This window comes from Lytechinus variegatus, chromosome 6, assembly GCF_018143015.1.
Source record: "Lytechinus variegatus isolate NC3 chromosome 6, Lvar_3.0, whole genome shotgun sequence".
In the NCBI taxonomy this organism is placed as follows: domain Eukaryota; kingdom Metazoa; phylum Echinodermata; class Echinoidea; order Temnopleuroida; family Toxopneustidae; genus Lytechinus; species Lytechinus variegatus.
The window spans coordinates 20,878,965-20,898,703 of NC_054745.1; the positions used below are offsets into that span (position 1 = coordinate 20,878,965).

The following is a 19,739-nucleotide window of genomic DNA, read 5'->3' on the forward strand; positions in this document are numbered from 1 at the left end:
TGTCGCCTCTGGATCACGGTCTGCCACTGATTGTCACTATATCATAGAGATCTAACTCTGGTACAGAACATAAACTGAAATTTGTAAAATCATAAAATCGAAGCTGTAAAACAATCACACTGAAGATTGAACAATGAAAAGTAAAATGTGAGACCAGCGGTTCTAAACTCCAATCAAATAAAATAATGAAAAACATATAAACAATGCTTTATTTTATTATTGTCAGAACTATCATTATCAATTAGCTGTATTTCAAAGCATAAGTAGTTTCAACAGAGTCCTCTAAACGATTTGCGATTTTTTTTTTTCAGACAATAAAAGGGTGTCACCATTGCCATACATGTAATTCTAAAAAAAAAACACAAAATTAAGCTGAAGTCATGAGTCTATTTCATAAAGCTTGTTATACATGTAGTAACAAATTTACAATAACAGTTAAAAGCTACTGAAATCCTTCCATCTGATTGGCTGATAGTGATTTGTTGTTATAAGAAGCCTATATGAAATGGGAACCCTGATCAAATCACATACCTGTGGCAAGGGGTACTGTGGCTGTTGCTGCTGGGGCATCCCAGGCATCTCTTGAACGTAGCGTTGTGACCTTTGACCTCTCGGTGACCCATGCATGACCCCTTGATGGTGGTAGCCCATGCTGTGGGCCGTGGCAAGTTCGTTGAATCTGGATCTAGCGGGAGGGAAGGGGGGGATAGTAACATTGAGAATATGTTCATTCAGTTTGTAATATTAACTTTCATCTACATGTATGTTGACATGTCAACCTGAAGAGTTATTAAGAATGCTAACATGATCATTGATTCTGAATTATCTGTGAAACTAGCCCTTGATGTTCCATCTCTACTTTGAGAGTGTTTCATCGGCATTTTTCTTTGACAAGTTGTCCGATCTGATATCTTTTCTTGATTTTGATTGGCTGAGAAGAACAGTTGCTATGGTAATATTTGGATAAAACGGTCATGTCTGATAAAGCGTCGATCAAGTTCATTCATGATAACCCACTCTTGGTCTTAAGACATCCACTGCTTTACAAGTATCACTGGATCAGAATTCTGAATTTGTAATTGATTGTAAAAACTTCATCAACCACACCCTAGACCTCACCTATTTTTACTTGGTCTGAAAAGATGCATTTTTTAGAGGTATCACCCAATCAGAATAGTTGTTTGATGATTGTATTTGATCATAAATGTTTGTGAAACACTACATGTATCTCTCTCTAAATAGAAGCCCAGCATTGTCTTTACAGAAATCTCTAAATCAGAACTGCTGCTTACAATCTAACCCAACTGCCATTTTCATAAGACATCTCCCAATATTTTACCTCATTACTTCATTTTGTCAGAAACCCTGCATTTTCTTGCAGGTACGTGTATCACAGGAAGAAATTTGTTTGAAATCTGAGCCCCATCTTACAAAGAGTTGTGATTAATCTGATTAATTGCAAATATAGAAAGCCAGCAAAGTCAACATATGAATGCATTTTTTTTTCAAAAAAAAATTCTAGATATGAAGGTAAATCAATAAAGTCATTGATTTCTTGACAATTTGGTGTGTTTTCCTTTTATTAGAAAGGACATTTTGCAAATATCTTGTAGAAAAAAATAATGACACTGATGGATTTCCATAGTTACGATTCATTGAAACAATCGCAAATGTTTGTAAGACTGGGCCCTGTAATTGATTACAAATCTTTGTGAAACACTACCTCTCTCTAAACAGAAGCCCAGCATTGTCTTTAGAGAAATCTCTTTATCAGAACCGTTGCTTAAAATTTAAATCGACTGCCATTTTCATACGACATCTCCCCATATTTCACCTTTTTACTTCATCTTGGGTGCATTGCAGAAAAAGTTGTGCTTCAATGCAAGTCAAAAAATCAATCGCAAGTCCCAAATGCGAGCTGTTGATTGATTGAAAATCAAGTTGCGCATGATTTTTAGAGTTGCCATTGATCGCAACTCTTTCTGCAATGGGCCTCTTGTCAGAAGCCCTGCATATTCTTGCAGGTACATGCATCCCGGAAGAAAATTAAATAAAATCTGTTTATTGATTGCAAATCTTTGTGAAACACACCCTAGTTCTTACCTTTCTACTTGGTCAGAAGCCCTGCGTTGTCTTACCGGTTGTCCGACCATTTCAGCTTGTCCATCACCGTCCATCCTCTCGTTGTCATGGAGATGACCCCGTTGACCTTGCTGATGATGGTGGTGATGGTGGTGGTGGCGGGCGTGGCGATTGTCCTCACGGTGTCGATGGCGATGACGCTGCTGTAATGGAAATTTATTTTGGGGGGGTTTGACAATAATTGGAGTCCTTTATAGAGAGAGGAGTGTCATTGCCGACATAACTTTGTCCCTGTCATTACCATCATCATCATCATCATGCATCATCAACATCATCATCATCATCCTCTTATATTCAGGATTAATTATAAATGACAATAATGATGATCATTGATGACATCACTGCCATAATTCATTCATAAATCATCAGTGGTGTCACTACTTAAAAAGGCACAATGCAAATCATAGCAAAGTATTAATTACTATCTAAAGAAAAAATAAGCTCAGGCGCAAATAAATACAGCATGTAAAAACATGTCATTTTTTTGTTTATTACAGGCTGAATAACTGACTAGCTTCATCACTCTGAAACCCTGGGACAAGGTGAGAGGCAACATCATCTCGGACACAAAGGCCACAATTCACAAAGATGGTTTTTAAAACCATTGGTTGAACCCATGATTTATGCAGATTTCCTGTATAATTTACCACATATATATTTTTAAAAAATGTCCAATGCTGATGCGCAAATTGGCGCCTGTTGCCATGGTTAAATATGCTATTTTATGCATGAGTCCACTATTTGAAGAGTGAACTCATTTCCTAAAAAAAACAGTGGACTCATGAATAAAACAGCATACATCACGATGGCAAAGGCATCAATTTGGCGCACTGTGACAAAAGCCTGTATCAGCATTGGACATTTTTTAACATACGCGGTAAATAAGCGTAATTTATACAGGAAATCTGCATGAACCATGGGTTCCAACCGATGGTTTTAAAAACCACCTTTGTGAATCCTGGCCAAAGGGTCCCTGGGCACAGCCTTGATTATAATCATGGGAATTTTTATTGCAGTAAGGATGTCTTTGTCGGTTTTGCTTGTTTTATTTAGTAAATAGACCCTTCACTCCACTTGTTCACTGCAACCATCTTGCCTGTGGGGAATCTACAGGTAGGACTATGGTATGCCAATGTTGCACAGAGCACACACTTTAAAAAATCATTAAAATCTCACTTTTGTGACCAAAATGACTAATTTCCATACAGTTACAATTTATTTTTCATTAGTAACTTGGGTACAATTTTTGTATTCACCAGAAAGCTCAAAAACTTGATTTTGGGGCATATTTTTGTGTACGCCCTCTATTGGTGTAAAGTAATATGGCAAGAAAATTTTCATTTTTTTATCTTTATTTTTAATTAAGAAAAAAATAATTTAAAGAATCAAATTTACTTAAGAGCCAAGTTGTTTGATGAATAGGTTTAATGGAAACTGTCAGTGTAAAAAAATCAAGAATTTGCCCCAAAGAAAAAGAGAAAATAAGCCAAACATTGCCATCCTTATTTTGCCACACATGGAGATATAACTGAGAACAAGGTTATATCATAACCTTGTTCATTGAATGAGTGATTCACTCAAGGAAAGTGATCTGAATACTCAGAATAAATTCCGTCAATGACTTTGTGAACAGAAACAGCAAGTTGTGTAAACTTGTGCTAGTCTTATAACGAAGACCCATTTGTTAATTTAAAAAGAATTCAATCAGGGTCTGTGCCTACAGACTAGTTTTTGGTGTTGGTAACAACAGATGGCATTTTATACATGCATGCATAATAACTGGATTTAAATGATCATAAAATATTAGCCGTTATATATACTCATAATAATTATATCTTACAAATTGGCATACCCGGTAGATCAAAAGCACAAAAAGTGACGTCCCAAATACTTACTGAATGTTGTTGTTTGTGTTTATGAACATCTCCATCATCCTGTCTGGCTTCTGTATTTAACTTCAGAGTCTGAAAAGAGAATAAAAAAACACATTTTTTAAACACACTGAAAATTGAATAATGAGGGCCATTTCATAAAGCTGTTTGCGAGTACAGAGTGACTTTGAGAACGACTGGTGATCCTTTCTTGTGGTAAATGATATTCACCATTAAATGATCACTGGTGATTATTTAACGCATAAGAAAGGATCACCAGTCATTCTTAAAGTAGCTCTTAACTTATAAATGATTTCATCATTTTAGTATCAAATGTTACTGAATGTCTTCCCCTCACTTCCTTTATGTGTCTCTTTCTAATTGCATTTTTTTCGTCTTGTAATCTATGAAAAAGAATTTAAAAACCATATTTTGTATGTTTGTATCAATACTGGAAAATAAATGGAAAAGAAATCTAAATTGAAATTGGCATTGTAGCTTGAGTATATCCTTGTGAGTGAATTCAAATGAGTATATTTGTACATGTAGATTGAAATTTCTCCTGCATTATGGCAAGAAAATGCATCGATATTGAATTCAATGGCAATCCGGCCTTACAGACTGAGAAAATGAAATGAATATATACATTGAGACTTTAAATGTCTGTTGCTCAGGTGCAGAGATATCATATTTAAGGTCAAAATGAATTTCCTATAAGCCAGGAGTGAATCCAGGATTTTCCAAGGGGGGGGGGGGCACATTTTTAGGATGAAAACTTTGACAAGCCTAAAAAAAGGGGGGTTTTAATGGCATTTTTACAGTACAAATTTTAATTTTGCTTCTGAAAGGGGGGGGCACGGGCCAGCTGTGCCCCCCCCCCGGATCCACCAGTGCTAGAAACCTTGCCCATCCATCTCCAATCTTTAGCCACGCATCTGCGGTCTGGGCTGATAGATGGTTAGATGGTGCTGTAACGTTGTGCATTATTAAACGTGTCCTTAATGTAAATAATAGATTCGCAGCATTATTACAGCCGTCTAGGCATCTATATAGGCAACGCCACGTATGGGATGCACTTTTTATATATAGGATGCATCAGGAATTCAATTTTAATAGACTTGTGGCCTTATTACCTGTAGGGATGCAGGTATATGTATCTACACACAGTGTGAGTAGAAAGTGGAAATTGTCTTCTTAAGATGCACAGGAAATTAAAGTTTAATAGATTTGAAGCTTTATTACAGGTGTGTAGGCAGCTCTACGAACAGCGTAATATACATGTAGAAGGTTGCATTTTTATTCATAGGATGCATAGAGAATTCAATCATTTGATTTATGTTGAGAGTACATGTATATCTCCATACACCGAGATATTTTGTCTGATATCATGAATCAATTTGGAAGTAGATTGATGGATTATACTCCAGCCAGCAATCGGAGTATAAATTTCAGTCCGATGCATTTAATATTAATATTGCTCCCAAAAGAGACAATAATGCGGTTTGTATTCATCCGATTGCTGAAATCCTAGGGAGTCTTTCATGAAGCTTCCTGTCAGTGATTCTCACTGAATAGTGGAATCTAAGCCAATCAGATTCTAAGATTTCAGTAGCTTATAACAGTTGTCATTTAAAATTACTGATTGTGACATACTCCCCTATTCTCTCTCTCATAGGGAGTGTTTCATAAAGCTTCTTGTTTGTGATGTTCACCAACAAATTTGCTCTGAGCCAATCAGACGCAAGGATTTAGGCAGTTCATAATCAGAACAGAAGAGGTTTCTTTTGTGAAAAGGTCCCCTTAACTGTATTGCATCAAAAGTGCTAATGTTGCATTTCTGATGCCTGCTTCAACTACATTGTATTTTGTGTATAACAGGTACAATAGGACTGTCACTGTGGAGTTGAAATCCCCCCCAAAAAAAAATATATATATACATATATATATATATATATATATATATATATATATATATATATATATATATATATATATATATATATATATATAGGCCTATATATATATAAAATAAATGAAAAATAAATAAATGAAATTAAAAAATGCTAACAAATTCAGTGTAAATTAATTCCCTGTATGCACATCTTGAACACTCAAATTCAAATGCACACTACAAAAGAACTAGGTGTTTACACTTTATATTTCTTAACACTAGCTCATTACCTACATGTACACGTACATGTATATTGGAAAATACCGTCTGGAGAAGTGTTGAAACACGAGTCTGACATTGGGCTTCATAAACTAATAGACAGATATTAAGACAATACACCGATCAGTGTTATAACACAATTTTTATCTAAACAGGTGTTGTACATGTATGAACACATCTCTGATTTTTTTCTGATACAGATAAGAATTGTATAACAATAGGCATCTGCATACATGTGTAGATCTTTTCAACCAATAATTATAACCCCCCCCCCCCCACCTGCTTTTTAATATCTCAAGCTGCCTTCCAGCGGTCAGTGCATTCAAGGAATTAATCCTATCAGGTACCTATTCACGTCACCTGGGTTGAGTGCAGCACAACGGATAAATTTCTTGCTGAAGGAAACATGCTATGATCGAAGTCATGTCCTTCCAAATGAAAGGCAAGAGTCATTTTCCTCAACACCATAACGCCTCCATAAGTGGGTGGTGTTAACTGAATATTTTTGTAGTGTGTATTCAGCTCCTTGTGATGCTCACTCACCATGTCTCCGATACCAATAGGTGAAGCAAATTACAGTACTTAATATAAGGTACTTAACTTGCAAAGATATTTTCTAAAAATATCTACTACATACCTGAATGAATTTAGCAAGGCAACAAAGGAGATCCATAACAATATCTATCAACCACATCATACAATAAAGGCTCAATTATTAATCCAGATACCGAGTGAAGAAATTGCATCACACGACAACCGCTACGAAGATGTGCACGTAGAAATCTGACTATGAATAAAGTGAAGGTACACAATAGCAACCACACCAAACATCCTACAGGCATTCTTGTACAGTACAGGTATCTGTTCAACCTTGCACCTTGACTCACATAATATATATTGCATTGGATGAAGAAAAACATCTTGTCAAAATAAAGAGATCAAAACAAACATTGCCAGGAAAGGAGGTACCAGCAAAATGCATTCAAGGAACAAATTCTCCATCACAATACATGTACATGTATGTTCAGAAATGCATTCAATTTGAGAGTTATTACTTTTTACCCTTGCAAAGTACAAGTATATTGTCCTTTTAATATTTGAAAATATCTCTGCCTGGCATCAAGATCACAAGAATCTCAAATATTTCCTGTATTTTTAATGATCTTTCATCATTCACAAAAGTTAAAGTGGACTTCCTCTTGTGCTAAACAAGATATTGTGGATTTGTATGAAGGACCTATTAAAGTTCAAATTTTAAATTTTACTAACTTTCAACAAAGAGGAATTGTCGTTAAACTTGAATAGATCACCAATCATTACGACCATTTTACCTTGCACTATTAGTTGCATAGTGTACAGTGGATATTGTCCTCTTAAAGATATGGGCCCGATAATACAAAAGTTCAAAATCATACTTAAAATATAATTAAAAATAATTTTTGCTTTATGCATGAAATGTTTCAAATTCCAATAGGCTTTCTAATACTGAAGTTGTTTGAAATTTAGGATTGTTACTTGCATGTGAATACAGGGCCCAGGTCACAACGGAAGGTCAAAAGAATTACTTACACAGATGAGGACACTAGTATGAATTGAAAGTCTATGATTGTTTTGGACTCAGTTCAGAAGTGTGACAGCTGACAAGTGACAACCCTCATCATTACCAGCTCAAATCTTCTCATATCACTCACTGGTGTAAATATGCACTTTCTTTATTACTTGCTGGTATACATACGATGTACAAGCAATTTCAAAACCTCATCAAGGAATTCAATTAACTATTAAATGAGCATAATAAAAGTCACTGGCCCCTATCTAATGGTTGTAAAATTGTTACAAACCTATTATACTAGGATGATGGTGATCATCCTTTAATACCTACAAATATATTCTAAAATCAGGAAGGCAAATGAGATTGACTATTGGCTGTAACTGCTTTCAACTTGAACAATAGGAAAACAATGCACAAGGAGAAAAATAAAAATCTGGGAGAACAGAAGAGAATAAAAAGATCAGACTGTTCAAGAAAATGTTCATGAAGCAAAGAGAGAAAAGGACAAAAACCTAAAAGAAAAATAGAAGAAAGTAAGAGATAGGCCTATTAGATATGACAGCCATTATAAAAATCAAGTACAGCCATAATACAACAAGAGAAAGAATAATTTCCATGAAAGTAATGTTGCCTGAAATGCAGCAGAACTTTGTCATGTTTGTTCTGTCGTGTGTTCTCTCAAGGTTGAGAAATGAACCATGTAAAGACTAGAGTTAATTCAATTACAAGGTAATTAGATTGTGTCACCTCGAAGACTTTGAGCAATTTCTCAATAAAAATACAGGCTTGAAAATGGGCCAATATCATAGGTTTATTAAACACACTATGCTATACATGTACATGTATTGTATGCAAGATGGGCATACTTATGGTTATTCTTACGATTTGGCTACTTGAACAACACATTTGAATTCTAAACAAACACCCACAATTTCAAACAAACAATCATCGATTTCTATCATTCCTTGCTTTCAAATCAAAGGTTTAAGTGTTGAACACTGTGCTGTTTAAAATATCTTTTTAAGTTTAAACTTTGTCCAATTTTAAATCCTTATTTCATATAAAGTCAGGTCATACAGTATATACATGTACATTGAAACAAGTTGTTTTTAATTGTTGTTTTACATGTACCTATCAGGCGGCAAGAGTTATGGCCTTGCGTGAACATCCTATTAATAACTCAATATTTTTATCAAGAGGAGAGATCAAAAGTAGATTTCATTTTAAGTCATGGGTTCATCAACAGACAACGAAACCTACATGACAATACCATCATGGCTGCCAATTTTTGACAAGGACATTTTCCATTTAAAAATAGCCATATCTATTGGACTCACAGTGAACAATACCTATATAGGCCAAGATCATAAGAATGCAAGCTCCGAATAATGGTGAAAATGTCCACTCATATTAACAGGAATTCACTTCAAAGGTATTAATTTAGGGTGGATTTGGAGTAAATTTCCATTCATGTTGGATTGACCATCAGATCCAGGCTGTTTTCTGAAACTGTATACTTTTTAGTATAGCTTGTTACATGTATGTTTCCTTTATTTTTTCAATGTTTTATATTTTTCAGTACTGTACCAATAACTTAAACTATCTATAATGTAATACTTCATGGTATTGCATATTGGAAGGAAACATGTTTTACAGGGCCACTTGGCCTTCTTTTAGTTTCCCTTTTTCTATTTTCAACTGCTAAATTTTGTATGTAAAAGGCTTTGTAATGACACTCATTGATTTATAAATGAATCTTTATTTGTATCAATTTGTATATAATTGCATTCATTATATTATATTGTAATGACCTATTTTTATGTGAATGTGATCAAACAAACAAACTTTTAGCAAACAAATGGCATATAGCAAAGGTAGAATATGTCTCTCAATTGCCTTCTAAAGCTATAATATTTTGGGGGTTTTTAATAAATTAAACAAATTTGTAAGAATACTCTTAAAATGTCATTAAATATTTGGGTTCACATTTTGACAGTAGATATTTCAGTCATTTCTAAAGTCGTGCATATCTTACAAGGTCCTCTATTAACTACAAATCAGGTGAAAGTTAAAGCTAATTTTGCAGTGCATAAAGGAAGGGCCTATTGGTATGAAAAGGAATACAAAAATGTTAAATCTTTTTCAAAACACCTATTCTAGCCCAAAATGGTTGGAGTGTGAACACACCAGAGATTGCATCTCAAACTTCTGACACACATCAGAACTGAGTGGCAGCAAGGGCATATCAACATCTTCATTTGATCGTATCTTTGCCAATTTCCAGAGAAAAGACGGAGGATCGCTTCTCTAGACTCCCTCCATGACAAGTATTCTAGTGACTCATAAGAGATTAAGTGACTTTCTCCACTTCAAAATGGGGAGCCTTTCATGGAGATATTTGTCAGTGATTTGCACCAATAGATGTTATAAGCTCCTGAGAATCCTTGCATCTAACTGGCTTAGAGCAGATTATTCAATAGACAAACTCTCCATGAAATGCCCCCCTTCACTGATACGTGACTTTCTCCACTTCAACCTGGGGACAGTTTCATGAAGAGGGCTGTTAGTGATTTGCACTTAACAAATGTTATAAGCTACTGAAATCCCTGCATCTGATTGGCTGAGAGTAGATTAGATCAGTAAAAATCAATGACAAAACTATTCATGGAATACTCCCCCTCTCTATCTGATTTGGATGTTCCAGTTTAGGAATCCTTGATCTACCTTGTCAAGTACTTGAGAAAATAAGATACACTGTAGATCATATGACACAGGTAGTCACACAGCAAAAACTGTGGTGTTAACCGGTGTACATAGAGGACCACACCAGTTATTTTACACCGGTGTTAAATTGGTGGCGTTAGTTTTACACCTATAGGTGTTATTACAACACCTTTTGTTGTTACATTTATACTATTTAGTGTTATGTTTAATCTCTAGGGTGTAATTTTAACACCTCAGGGTGTGGTCCTCTATTAACACCAATTGGTGTCAGTTTTAACACCGCAGTTTTTACAGTGCAGGTAAATCATGGACCTACTGTGGGTAAATGTACCAACCGCTTCCATGACATTTGCTCTGGCGACAATTGCTCTGATGAAAACTCTGCACATGAAGCCAACCACAAAACCTAACCTCCAAAACAAAATAAACCCTGATCCTAATCTTTACATCATTCTGAACCGAAAACTCTATTACAATCCTAAGTCTAACCCTATGCCCTCTGAGATATTAAGGCCGGAGCAATTGTCGCAAGAGCAAACGTCATGTGACCATATCGACCATACCATGGTGTGCCAAAATACACCATACAATATACACTACAGTAAGGTTTCCAGATTTCAGTGATACAGAGAACAAAAAGGATTCACATTTATAATTTCATGGGAAACAGTATTTTTAAAGCTCCAAAATTTGAATTGCCAAAAAAGAGAAAATGATGAAAATCAAATTCGTTCCTATTTGATAGAAGCCTGCTCGGCAGCGGGCAGCTAAGATTCATGTACACGTACATAGGAATAAAGAAACATTTTGTTTATAGAAAAATCAAGAAAAAACTTCTTTGAACACAGAGTACATGTAGATAGCTAAAACCGCCAATACTTGTGTGTGTACATGTATGACCACAGTTTGTAAACAAGACCTCATTCCGCGATTGATCACATTTTCCGCTTTAAAGAAATCTCCTCAATCTAATCATATCAAATCATACCAGGTACACTGTATACCTACAATGCGTCTGAAGCAGCCAGAGATAGGCATCACATATGCTCCAAGATCACAAACTTATATGTTCCAAGATAACAAACCTATATGTTCCAAGATCACAAACTTATATATGTTCCAGGATCACAAACTAATGTTCCCAGAACACAAACTTATATGGTCCAAAATCACAAACTTTTATGTTCCAAGATCACAAACTTGTATGTTCCAAGATCACAAATTTATATGTTCCAAGATCACAAATTTATATGTTCCACGATCACAAACTTATATGATCCAAGATCACAAACTTATATATGTTCCAAGATCACAAACTTCAAGGTTCCAATATCACAAACTTGTATGTTCCAAGATTACAAAATAATATCATGTGAAATATAACAATGTCCCTGCCAGCAAGCTGCAATCAACAAGTGAGAATTACATACAGTGTTTCAAGGCTTATATGTACTGGAACTTAATACCTTAACATGTAGGCGAAATACAAACACTTGACGTATATTATATTCTGTCATTTCATTTGTATTTAGCCCATGACCTTCAAATGTTTCCTTTTGAAGATATGAGAATGTTGACAATATCAACAAAAGTGAATAGTCCTTGAGTGTACATGTAGAGTATGTATGAATATAATTGCCCTAAAAAGTATTAAGTTGTAACAACTTCAAAAGGGAAAATGAATTAAAGAGAAAACAGGATATGATGCTTGTTTGTTTCCCCCTTTGGTAAAAAAGATTCTTTTGAAATCTGATCACGAGAAGATCGATCAGAATGGCACAAATTTCATAAGTAGTGTGCCCACATACGATTGGAAAAAGTACATTTTCTGGGCAAGTCAACCAATCAGACTTTTCCCTGAACCAGGTCTCGGAGAATTCCCCTTCCATTGCCGTAAATCTGTGATGTCATACTATTCCAAGTGGGGCAAAATGAAAGAATAGATCATCCCCCTGAACAAAAGTTTCAATGCTTGGATATACGCCAGTCGCAGCCAGTGCCCCTTCAATCGTCTAAGACACCGTTCTCATTACTTTCTTAAAACTAGTTTTTTTTTAGTGGAAAATAGTTTAACTTGTAATGAGAACTGTCAAATCGATCTTGGAAGTGATTTGGTTCATAAAACTACCTCACGATGTAGTTTTCAAGATCGCTTTGCCTCGTGTAACTTGTTTCTGCATAAGTGAAGACCTAACCGTCCTCCGGGAAGCGTTCTTCGCACATTTTAAGCGCACTACTCTACTCTAGACTGCCTACGATGCGGTTTTGAATTTCACACGAAACCTGTCACCCCACTGAGAGCGTTCCCAAAGCCACAAGATCGCTTTACGTGAAGTGATTTTGAAAACCACTTTCAGGTGATCAAATGGGAACGCTAGCAAAGCGGTCTTTCAAACTGGTTTCCTGAACCGGTTTCCAGTAAACTTGTTTTAGAAATCGTAATGAGAACAGGGTCTAATCTTACGCCCAGTAACATATAGCTATAGCAATTGATTGAGGGGCTGACTTTTTATAATTGATCACTTTTTACAATAATCAATGCAATCGCATTTAAAATATATACATGTACATAGGTCCAAAGTGGATACATCCTGTCCTTCTTTAATGGAAATTCAAAAAATATTCAAGAGCTTTTATTCAAGTATTCCTTAAATACCCATCATCTTTGATATCATAATACCATACTTGAATTAATGTACCAAGAATGTATGAGAAAACCTTCCATAAACTGTCATTAATATGACATGTCATATCCGATTCTCAAGTCCATTGAAAGTGGAATACCTTATATCAAATGACATTGAAATGTTTACAGTAGGAAATACACTTAAGCACAAACACATTTGAGCTTGGTACATTCTGGAAATAAGACTTCCTGGTTAAAATACCTGACTACATATTATATTAATATATTTCTCATTTAAAAAAATGAGTAGTAATTTTCATTTTTTGAATAATTTTGTAAATAAAGTTAATGAAAATGTTTACTCTTTTAGGAGTGGAACTTAGAAAAGATTAGAGATAATTGTTGATGAGAGTTTGTAGTCGGAAAGAGAGGAAATTCTTTCTTTATGATTTGAAAATGAAGACAGTCAATTTTAGTTATATTTTACTTATGAAAATTAAGTTCATTAATTAAATTTCCTCAATTGTGACGAAAAGAATCTGGAGCAAACTGAAAAGAAAACCTATGTACAAATACAATGGACAATCCCAGAAAGATTTCATATTCAGACCAGCAGAAAAATGCATAAACAAACACCTCTTGAGTTCTCTGAATGTCATTTACTGTCTCCAAAAATGATGAAAAACATCCACTCTCCAACAATACATGTACAGTAATTTTGATGATCCAGCGAGTAGCATTCACTATTAAAAAAGATGCATCCGGCAAGATTATAATGAAACTTTACTGAATATTATGGACCGATCCTCCAAGAGTTTCTGAACAGAAGGTACAGTGCGAGGTTTACAATTTGTACATTATGTAAACTCAAGAAGTAATATGCAGATATAAGTGTTCCAGATGTGTGCCTTGCTCTGCTGACTGCAGTAGCCTACCGAATATTTCGCAGCTCTAGCTGCATGAAAGTAGAGACGGTGGTGTTCCAGGAGGTGTTTCATGAAAACTTTTGTCCATGACTTTCACTGACTAATCTGCTCTCGGCCAATCAGATGCAAGGATTTTCACTAACTTTTAACAATAGCCTGTGACAATCACAGACTATTATTTTTTGTGAAATGCTCCACAAGACAGAATCGAATACATCCAAACCCACACAAAATCAAATACATGGGACAATGGAGAAGAAATGAGGGGGTCACTGCCATCTAATAAATACACCATTTAAAGGGAAATTTTGAGGCAAGAGTTTTAGAGAGTTCCCATGAATCATCACCATGTACATTATTAGCTCCATCAGGATGAACAAAGGCACTGACTGGATACAGACCAGTACATGTACTTCTACCTCCGAAAGTTATTGTGTAGTCCCAGACTATGGGATCAGGCGTACTGTAAGTAGAGCTTGAAGTCTGACAAAGGGGCCTCACGATCCAGTGTATGTGACTGCGAGGCAATTGGAAAGAAGGCTTTGAACATCTGAATGATTGTAAGAAGATCTACATTGCCTACTTCAGGGGTAAATACGATAGCCCCCTCTTTAGGTCCGTCAGACAGATCAATTGTTAGGAGCCAGACGATGGTAAATAGAGCTCCCACTTTTTGTTGCCACCATCTTCTCCCAGCCAGGGTGTCCATCCTACATGTACATGTAGTCTGGTGTGCAAACCCTTCACTTGAGTTAAGGGTCTGAATGTGCAACCTATAATGATTTGTGTACTACAGCAAGTGTTATGCTAGTCTTGTGTGAAGACCCACTTGTTGATCACAGATTCAATCAGAGTCTGTGCCTATACAGGCTAGTCCCACCCTACAATTCTACACATATATTCAAGTCATTCTCTTTCCCACTTTTTCCGCCCTCCTACCCACTTTCCCCTTGAGATCAAGATAATTTGACCACCCAAGATCTAAATGTACAAGTACCAGGGTCATGGTAAACATAAAACTTTAGGCGGTTGATCTTGAGCTGATTTAACAATTGATTATATATAATAATCAATACAATCAATCATCTACATCAGCCCCATGACCAATCACTTCATGTCATGGTGCCCTGATGCCCCCGGGGCCCCCCCCAAAAAAAAAGTAGCCAATGAAATGAAAGGACAAGCAAAGAAAAACAATTAAAAAAGGTGGACAAAAATAGCCCCTACATGTAAAATAAAAAAACACTATTTCCCAACATGGATTCAGATCCCCCAGCTCATAATCTCCATATGATTGGAAAATAGGAATGATTTTGCTAAAAATGATAAAAGAAATAGGGGAATAAAAAGGAGTTCCCATAGGATTGTACCGTGAAGTTAACAAGAGAAATACATGTAGGAAAGTGGTAATTCATATTGAAGCATGCATATATGTAGAGGTCAGAATGGTCTAAAATTCATAATCTTTCCTCCAAATTCAGAACGGTCGACAGGTCTGCATCCATGGAGTTCCCTCAAGTTTTTAAATAGCAGCCAAGAGCTACTAGTTACATGCATTCACCCACTACTGTGTGTGAGTGAGTGCCATGCAACGCCTTGGGCGGACTTCACCCGGTGAATGGGAACGCCGCGTAACGCGATACGCGACCCTACTGCACCATATGCCAAGAAATCGTCAATAGAATTACAGCTATAAGTGCTGCTATGAATACACATTCACATCACCCTCCACTGGAAGCATGCATAATGCCTGGGATGCCTTGAAGGTCGATAACCCTTGCATTTATGAGGATTAAACTAACATGACTTACATTAGCGTGGGACTGAACCATGGGACTAATGTAATCTTGAGGAAATTACGTCTCTGTTATTGTAAGATAATAAGCATAATAGAACGTGGGCCTACATTACATTGTATGCTATATATATATATATTTATAAAGAATTTTTTTTTACCATAAGGAAGCCTTCATACATGTATATGTATACTGTATGTAATTTTAAAAAATCAGATGATTAATAATGTAAATTACTGTAACAATTACAATGTAAATGATAAACTATGTCTATTCATTTTCAAGCAATTATAATACTTTTTTGTAGTAATATAGTATTTTTTGTTTTGCAGTAATAGTACTTTTTGTTTTGTAGTAATTTGTAGTAAATTTCTTTTGTAGTAATCTTTTTGTTTTGTTGTAAAAGTTTTGTAGTAATAATGCTGTACTGATATCACAAAAATTGTAAAATTGCATAACCCTAAAAAATTCTATGGATTTTTATTAAACCTTCACTAATATATTTCCTCCAAATATTAAAATTATTGAAAATATCTGTGATGAAATTCCCCTTTAAGACTTCATCATTACTAGATATATTTGTTTTACTCTCACAGTATCAAAGGGGTATATATTCAATTTCCTCAAATATTAGGGTTGGGCATAATGCAACACTTCAGTCCCACATGCCCGTTTCTGTGTCAGTACTGGGATGGGTTGGGTACAGGATAATCATTACATGTTTACAGCTCATTAGGCGTATAATGGACCAATGCAAGCTTCACTTCCCAACCCATTAGACCAAATATAGCAGGGAATAAGGTACACATTATGCTTTATTCAATACACAAACCACACAGAGGTCATTTAAGGTCGCTGATAGCCTTCATACAAGACTCATTTTTTTCACTCTGTGTCATATACACATATTTTTCTATCAAAATAATGGCATTGTTCATTGATAGTCATGTTTCATATCCAGTGGTAACTTTCCTAGACATTTTTAATGGATTTGCAAAACAAAAGGACAGAAGTGGGTTTTTTTTTTAAATATGAAAAATAATTTAACCAAATATAGGGCCTACATTGCCTTTCAATGGTAAATATATGGATACTGGCCCAGTGTTATTACATACCTGCATGAGAACACTGTCCTTATTTAACAGTATTTCTCCATCACATACCTAGTTGAACAGAAATTATCTTGTTTTCTTTGACAAAAGTTTGGAATAAACATGAATTAACCATTAAAATGTAAAATAACTAACCCCCCCCCCTCAATTAAGCTTTTAACTTTTGTGTTGCTACATGTACTTGCATATAATTTTAACACCCAACTTTTTGCAGTGTACATGTACATACATGTAGGCCTACATCATTGAGCACATGTATGCCTGCCTTGTTTCGCAACCTGCACTATACAGTGTAGCTCAAAAATCCATCAAAACATCATTCTTTCATTAAAAACTCAACCTACAAGTATAGGACTCCAGGCCCCATGCGCACTAATAGATTAATGTATATTTTAATTACTTTTCACACCATCTCCCTGGAACAGCATGGGCCTCGGCAAGCTGCTCATTATTAAAGCAATACTTACATGTACATGCAGATTCATTTAGACTAGCACAAATCAGTGTATAGGGCATAGAATTACGTACATGTAGTAGTGTTCACATGTGAAGTTACTCATCGGTGTATAGGGTGCAGACCAAGTAGTGTTCAAACATGTATACATGTCCATTTACACATATGTAGGCACTATTGTGTATTTCTAAACCAATTTTATTATTGAATTTTTTCCAAACAAATAAATAAATTGTTTTGAAATTTAATTACCCTGGTACATGATTTTTTAGGCTGCGCCTCCATGGCTACCACTACCAGTATGCCTTATCATCAATCATGGTTATATTTTTTGTAAAATATATGTTTCCTATGTACTGGGGAGCGTTTCATCAACATTTTCGTCCGACAAGTTGTCAGATCGGACATCTTTCCTTGATTTTGATTGGCTAGAGAAGCACCGTTACAATGGTAACTGTCAGATTAAATGTCTGACAACTCCTTTCATGAATCTCCTCCCTTGAACACTGTCTGAAAGGCTTTATTTGAAATGAGGATATTTTCTCACAAGAAAAAAATCTTTTAAAAATGTTGGCCTACATGTACATGTTTTATCCACACGTCCGCCTAGTCTGCTGGGCAAACCCTTCACTCAATGAAAAGGGTCTGAATTGCAGCCTACTCATGCCTTGTGTACTGAAGGCCCCCAATTGAAACAGCAAATGTTGTTTGTGCCAGTCTTTGCGTGGAGACACACTCGTTGATCAAAGTTACAATCAGGGTCTGTGCCTGCAGACTAACGTCCGCCACTGTCTGGCCTTCTCAATATCAGGATGTGTGTTTTATTGTCTTTGTTCTGAACAAAGTTTACAAGCACAGACTCAACTTTGAAAGAACACCATGTCTGGAGTTTAGACTAGACTCCACACCCTACATGACACATGTACATTCTACAGCCACAGGATATGAGTGAAAGTAGTCTCCTAATCCACACTCTGCATGATACACTATGCGCAAACCAATAATACTGTACATTTGCGACTGCAGACTACAGTCTACATAGTCTGAGTGTCAGCTGAAATCTGAAACTGCTTTTTAAAGCTCTTTAATAGCGAAACCGTGAAATATCTTTTTAAAATCAGTTTTAATCAAAACCCGATCTTTGCTTTGTTCCAAATGTTGTGTGATCCTTAACGGCCTTTCCTAATTCACAGCGGAAATTATTTAACTTTTTTAAATAATCAAAATTCAAATTAAAAAACATTCTACCATCAATATGATTGCCACGATTATATGTATCCTGTTTGAATCAAGGCGCAAATCGTGACAGTAGGAACTTGGTATTTAACAAGTCTGAACAGGGCCTTTCGCCTGGAGTTCTAGCCAAAAAGTATCATCGTGGGGAGAGAAAAGAGAAGATTTAGCTAAATTTAGCCGCTTCTGATCTGCCAATAATCCCTCGGGGAAGGGAATCCCTACCGGTAGCAACGAGGATATTGTTGAAGAAGCCGTGTTTCTTTGGATCACATCTGTGCAAGGAACAGATGGATGGCAAGGGGTGCGTGGCAACAACAGTTTGATGTAGATTTCGTTTAAAGGAACAAATCATCATCTTGTGTAGGCCCCTAAAGCCCTATACGGATCCGACATTGATCAGTACACCAAGTTGTGTGTCCGGACAATCGATTTTAAACTGCCATTTGAAACAAATTATAACACAAAGTTTTATCATTTTTAGTGCAAAGAACAAAACTGAAAAAAGCCATGTACATGATAAAATATCCAAAAATGCAAACTGAAACAGGTTCATACATGTAGGTTGGCCGACTAGGCCTTTATCTGTAATTTGAAGGACAGGTCCACCCCAACAAAAACTTGATTTGAATAAAAAGAGAAAAATTCAACAAGCATAACACTGAAAATTTCATCAAAATCGGATGTAAAATAAGAAAGTTATGGCATTTTAAAGTTTCGCTTATTTTCAACAAAATAGTTGTATGAACGAGCCAGTTACATCCAAATGAGAGAATTGATGACATCACTCACTCACTATTTCTTTTGTATTTTATTATATGAAATACGAAATATTTTTATTTTCTCGTCATTGTCATGTGAAATGAAACTTCATTCCTCCCTGAACACGTGGAATTCCATTATTTTAACATTTTGTGCTTCAGGCAATGAGGTCCTAATCATCAAATTCGTAAAAATTGAAATATTGTATAATTCAAACAATAAAAAACAAAAGAAATAGTGAGTGACGTCATCGACTCTCTCATTTGGATGTAACTGGCTCGTTCATATAACTATTTTGTTGAAAATAAGCGAAACTTTGAAATGTCATAACTTTCTTATTTTACATCCGATTTTGATGAAATTTTCAGCAT

The 19,739-nt window shown here is 35.6% G+C and overlaps 1 protein-coding gene across 5 annotated transcripts in view; it reads right to left on the reverse strand.

The window, feature by feature from the left end:
- The window catches only part of LOC121417171, an 85,973-nt gene that overhangs the window by 24,647 nt on the left and 41,587 nt on the right, over positions 1 to 19,739 (reverse strand). For 3 of the 5 annotated variants that reach the window (XM_041610764.1, XM_041610762.1, XM_041610765.1), the window contains 3 exons: positions 4,038 to 4,106; positions 2,104 to 2,285; positions 532 to 685 (listed from right to left, as the gene is read on the reverse strand). In XM_041610764.1, the coding sequence (XP_041466698.1) occupies positions 532 to 685; positions 2,104 to 2,285; positions 4,038 to 4,106 (405 nt within the window). Of the gene's footprint in view, positions 1 to 531; positions 686 to 2,103; positions 2,286 to 4,037; positions 4,107 to 6,820; positions 6,872 to 19,739 lie in introns of those variants that run through there. The other 2 variants (XM_041610766.1, XM_041610763.1) reach the window with 2 other exon arrangements.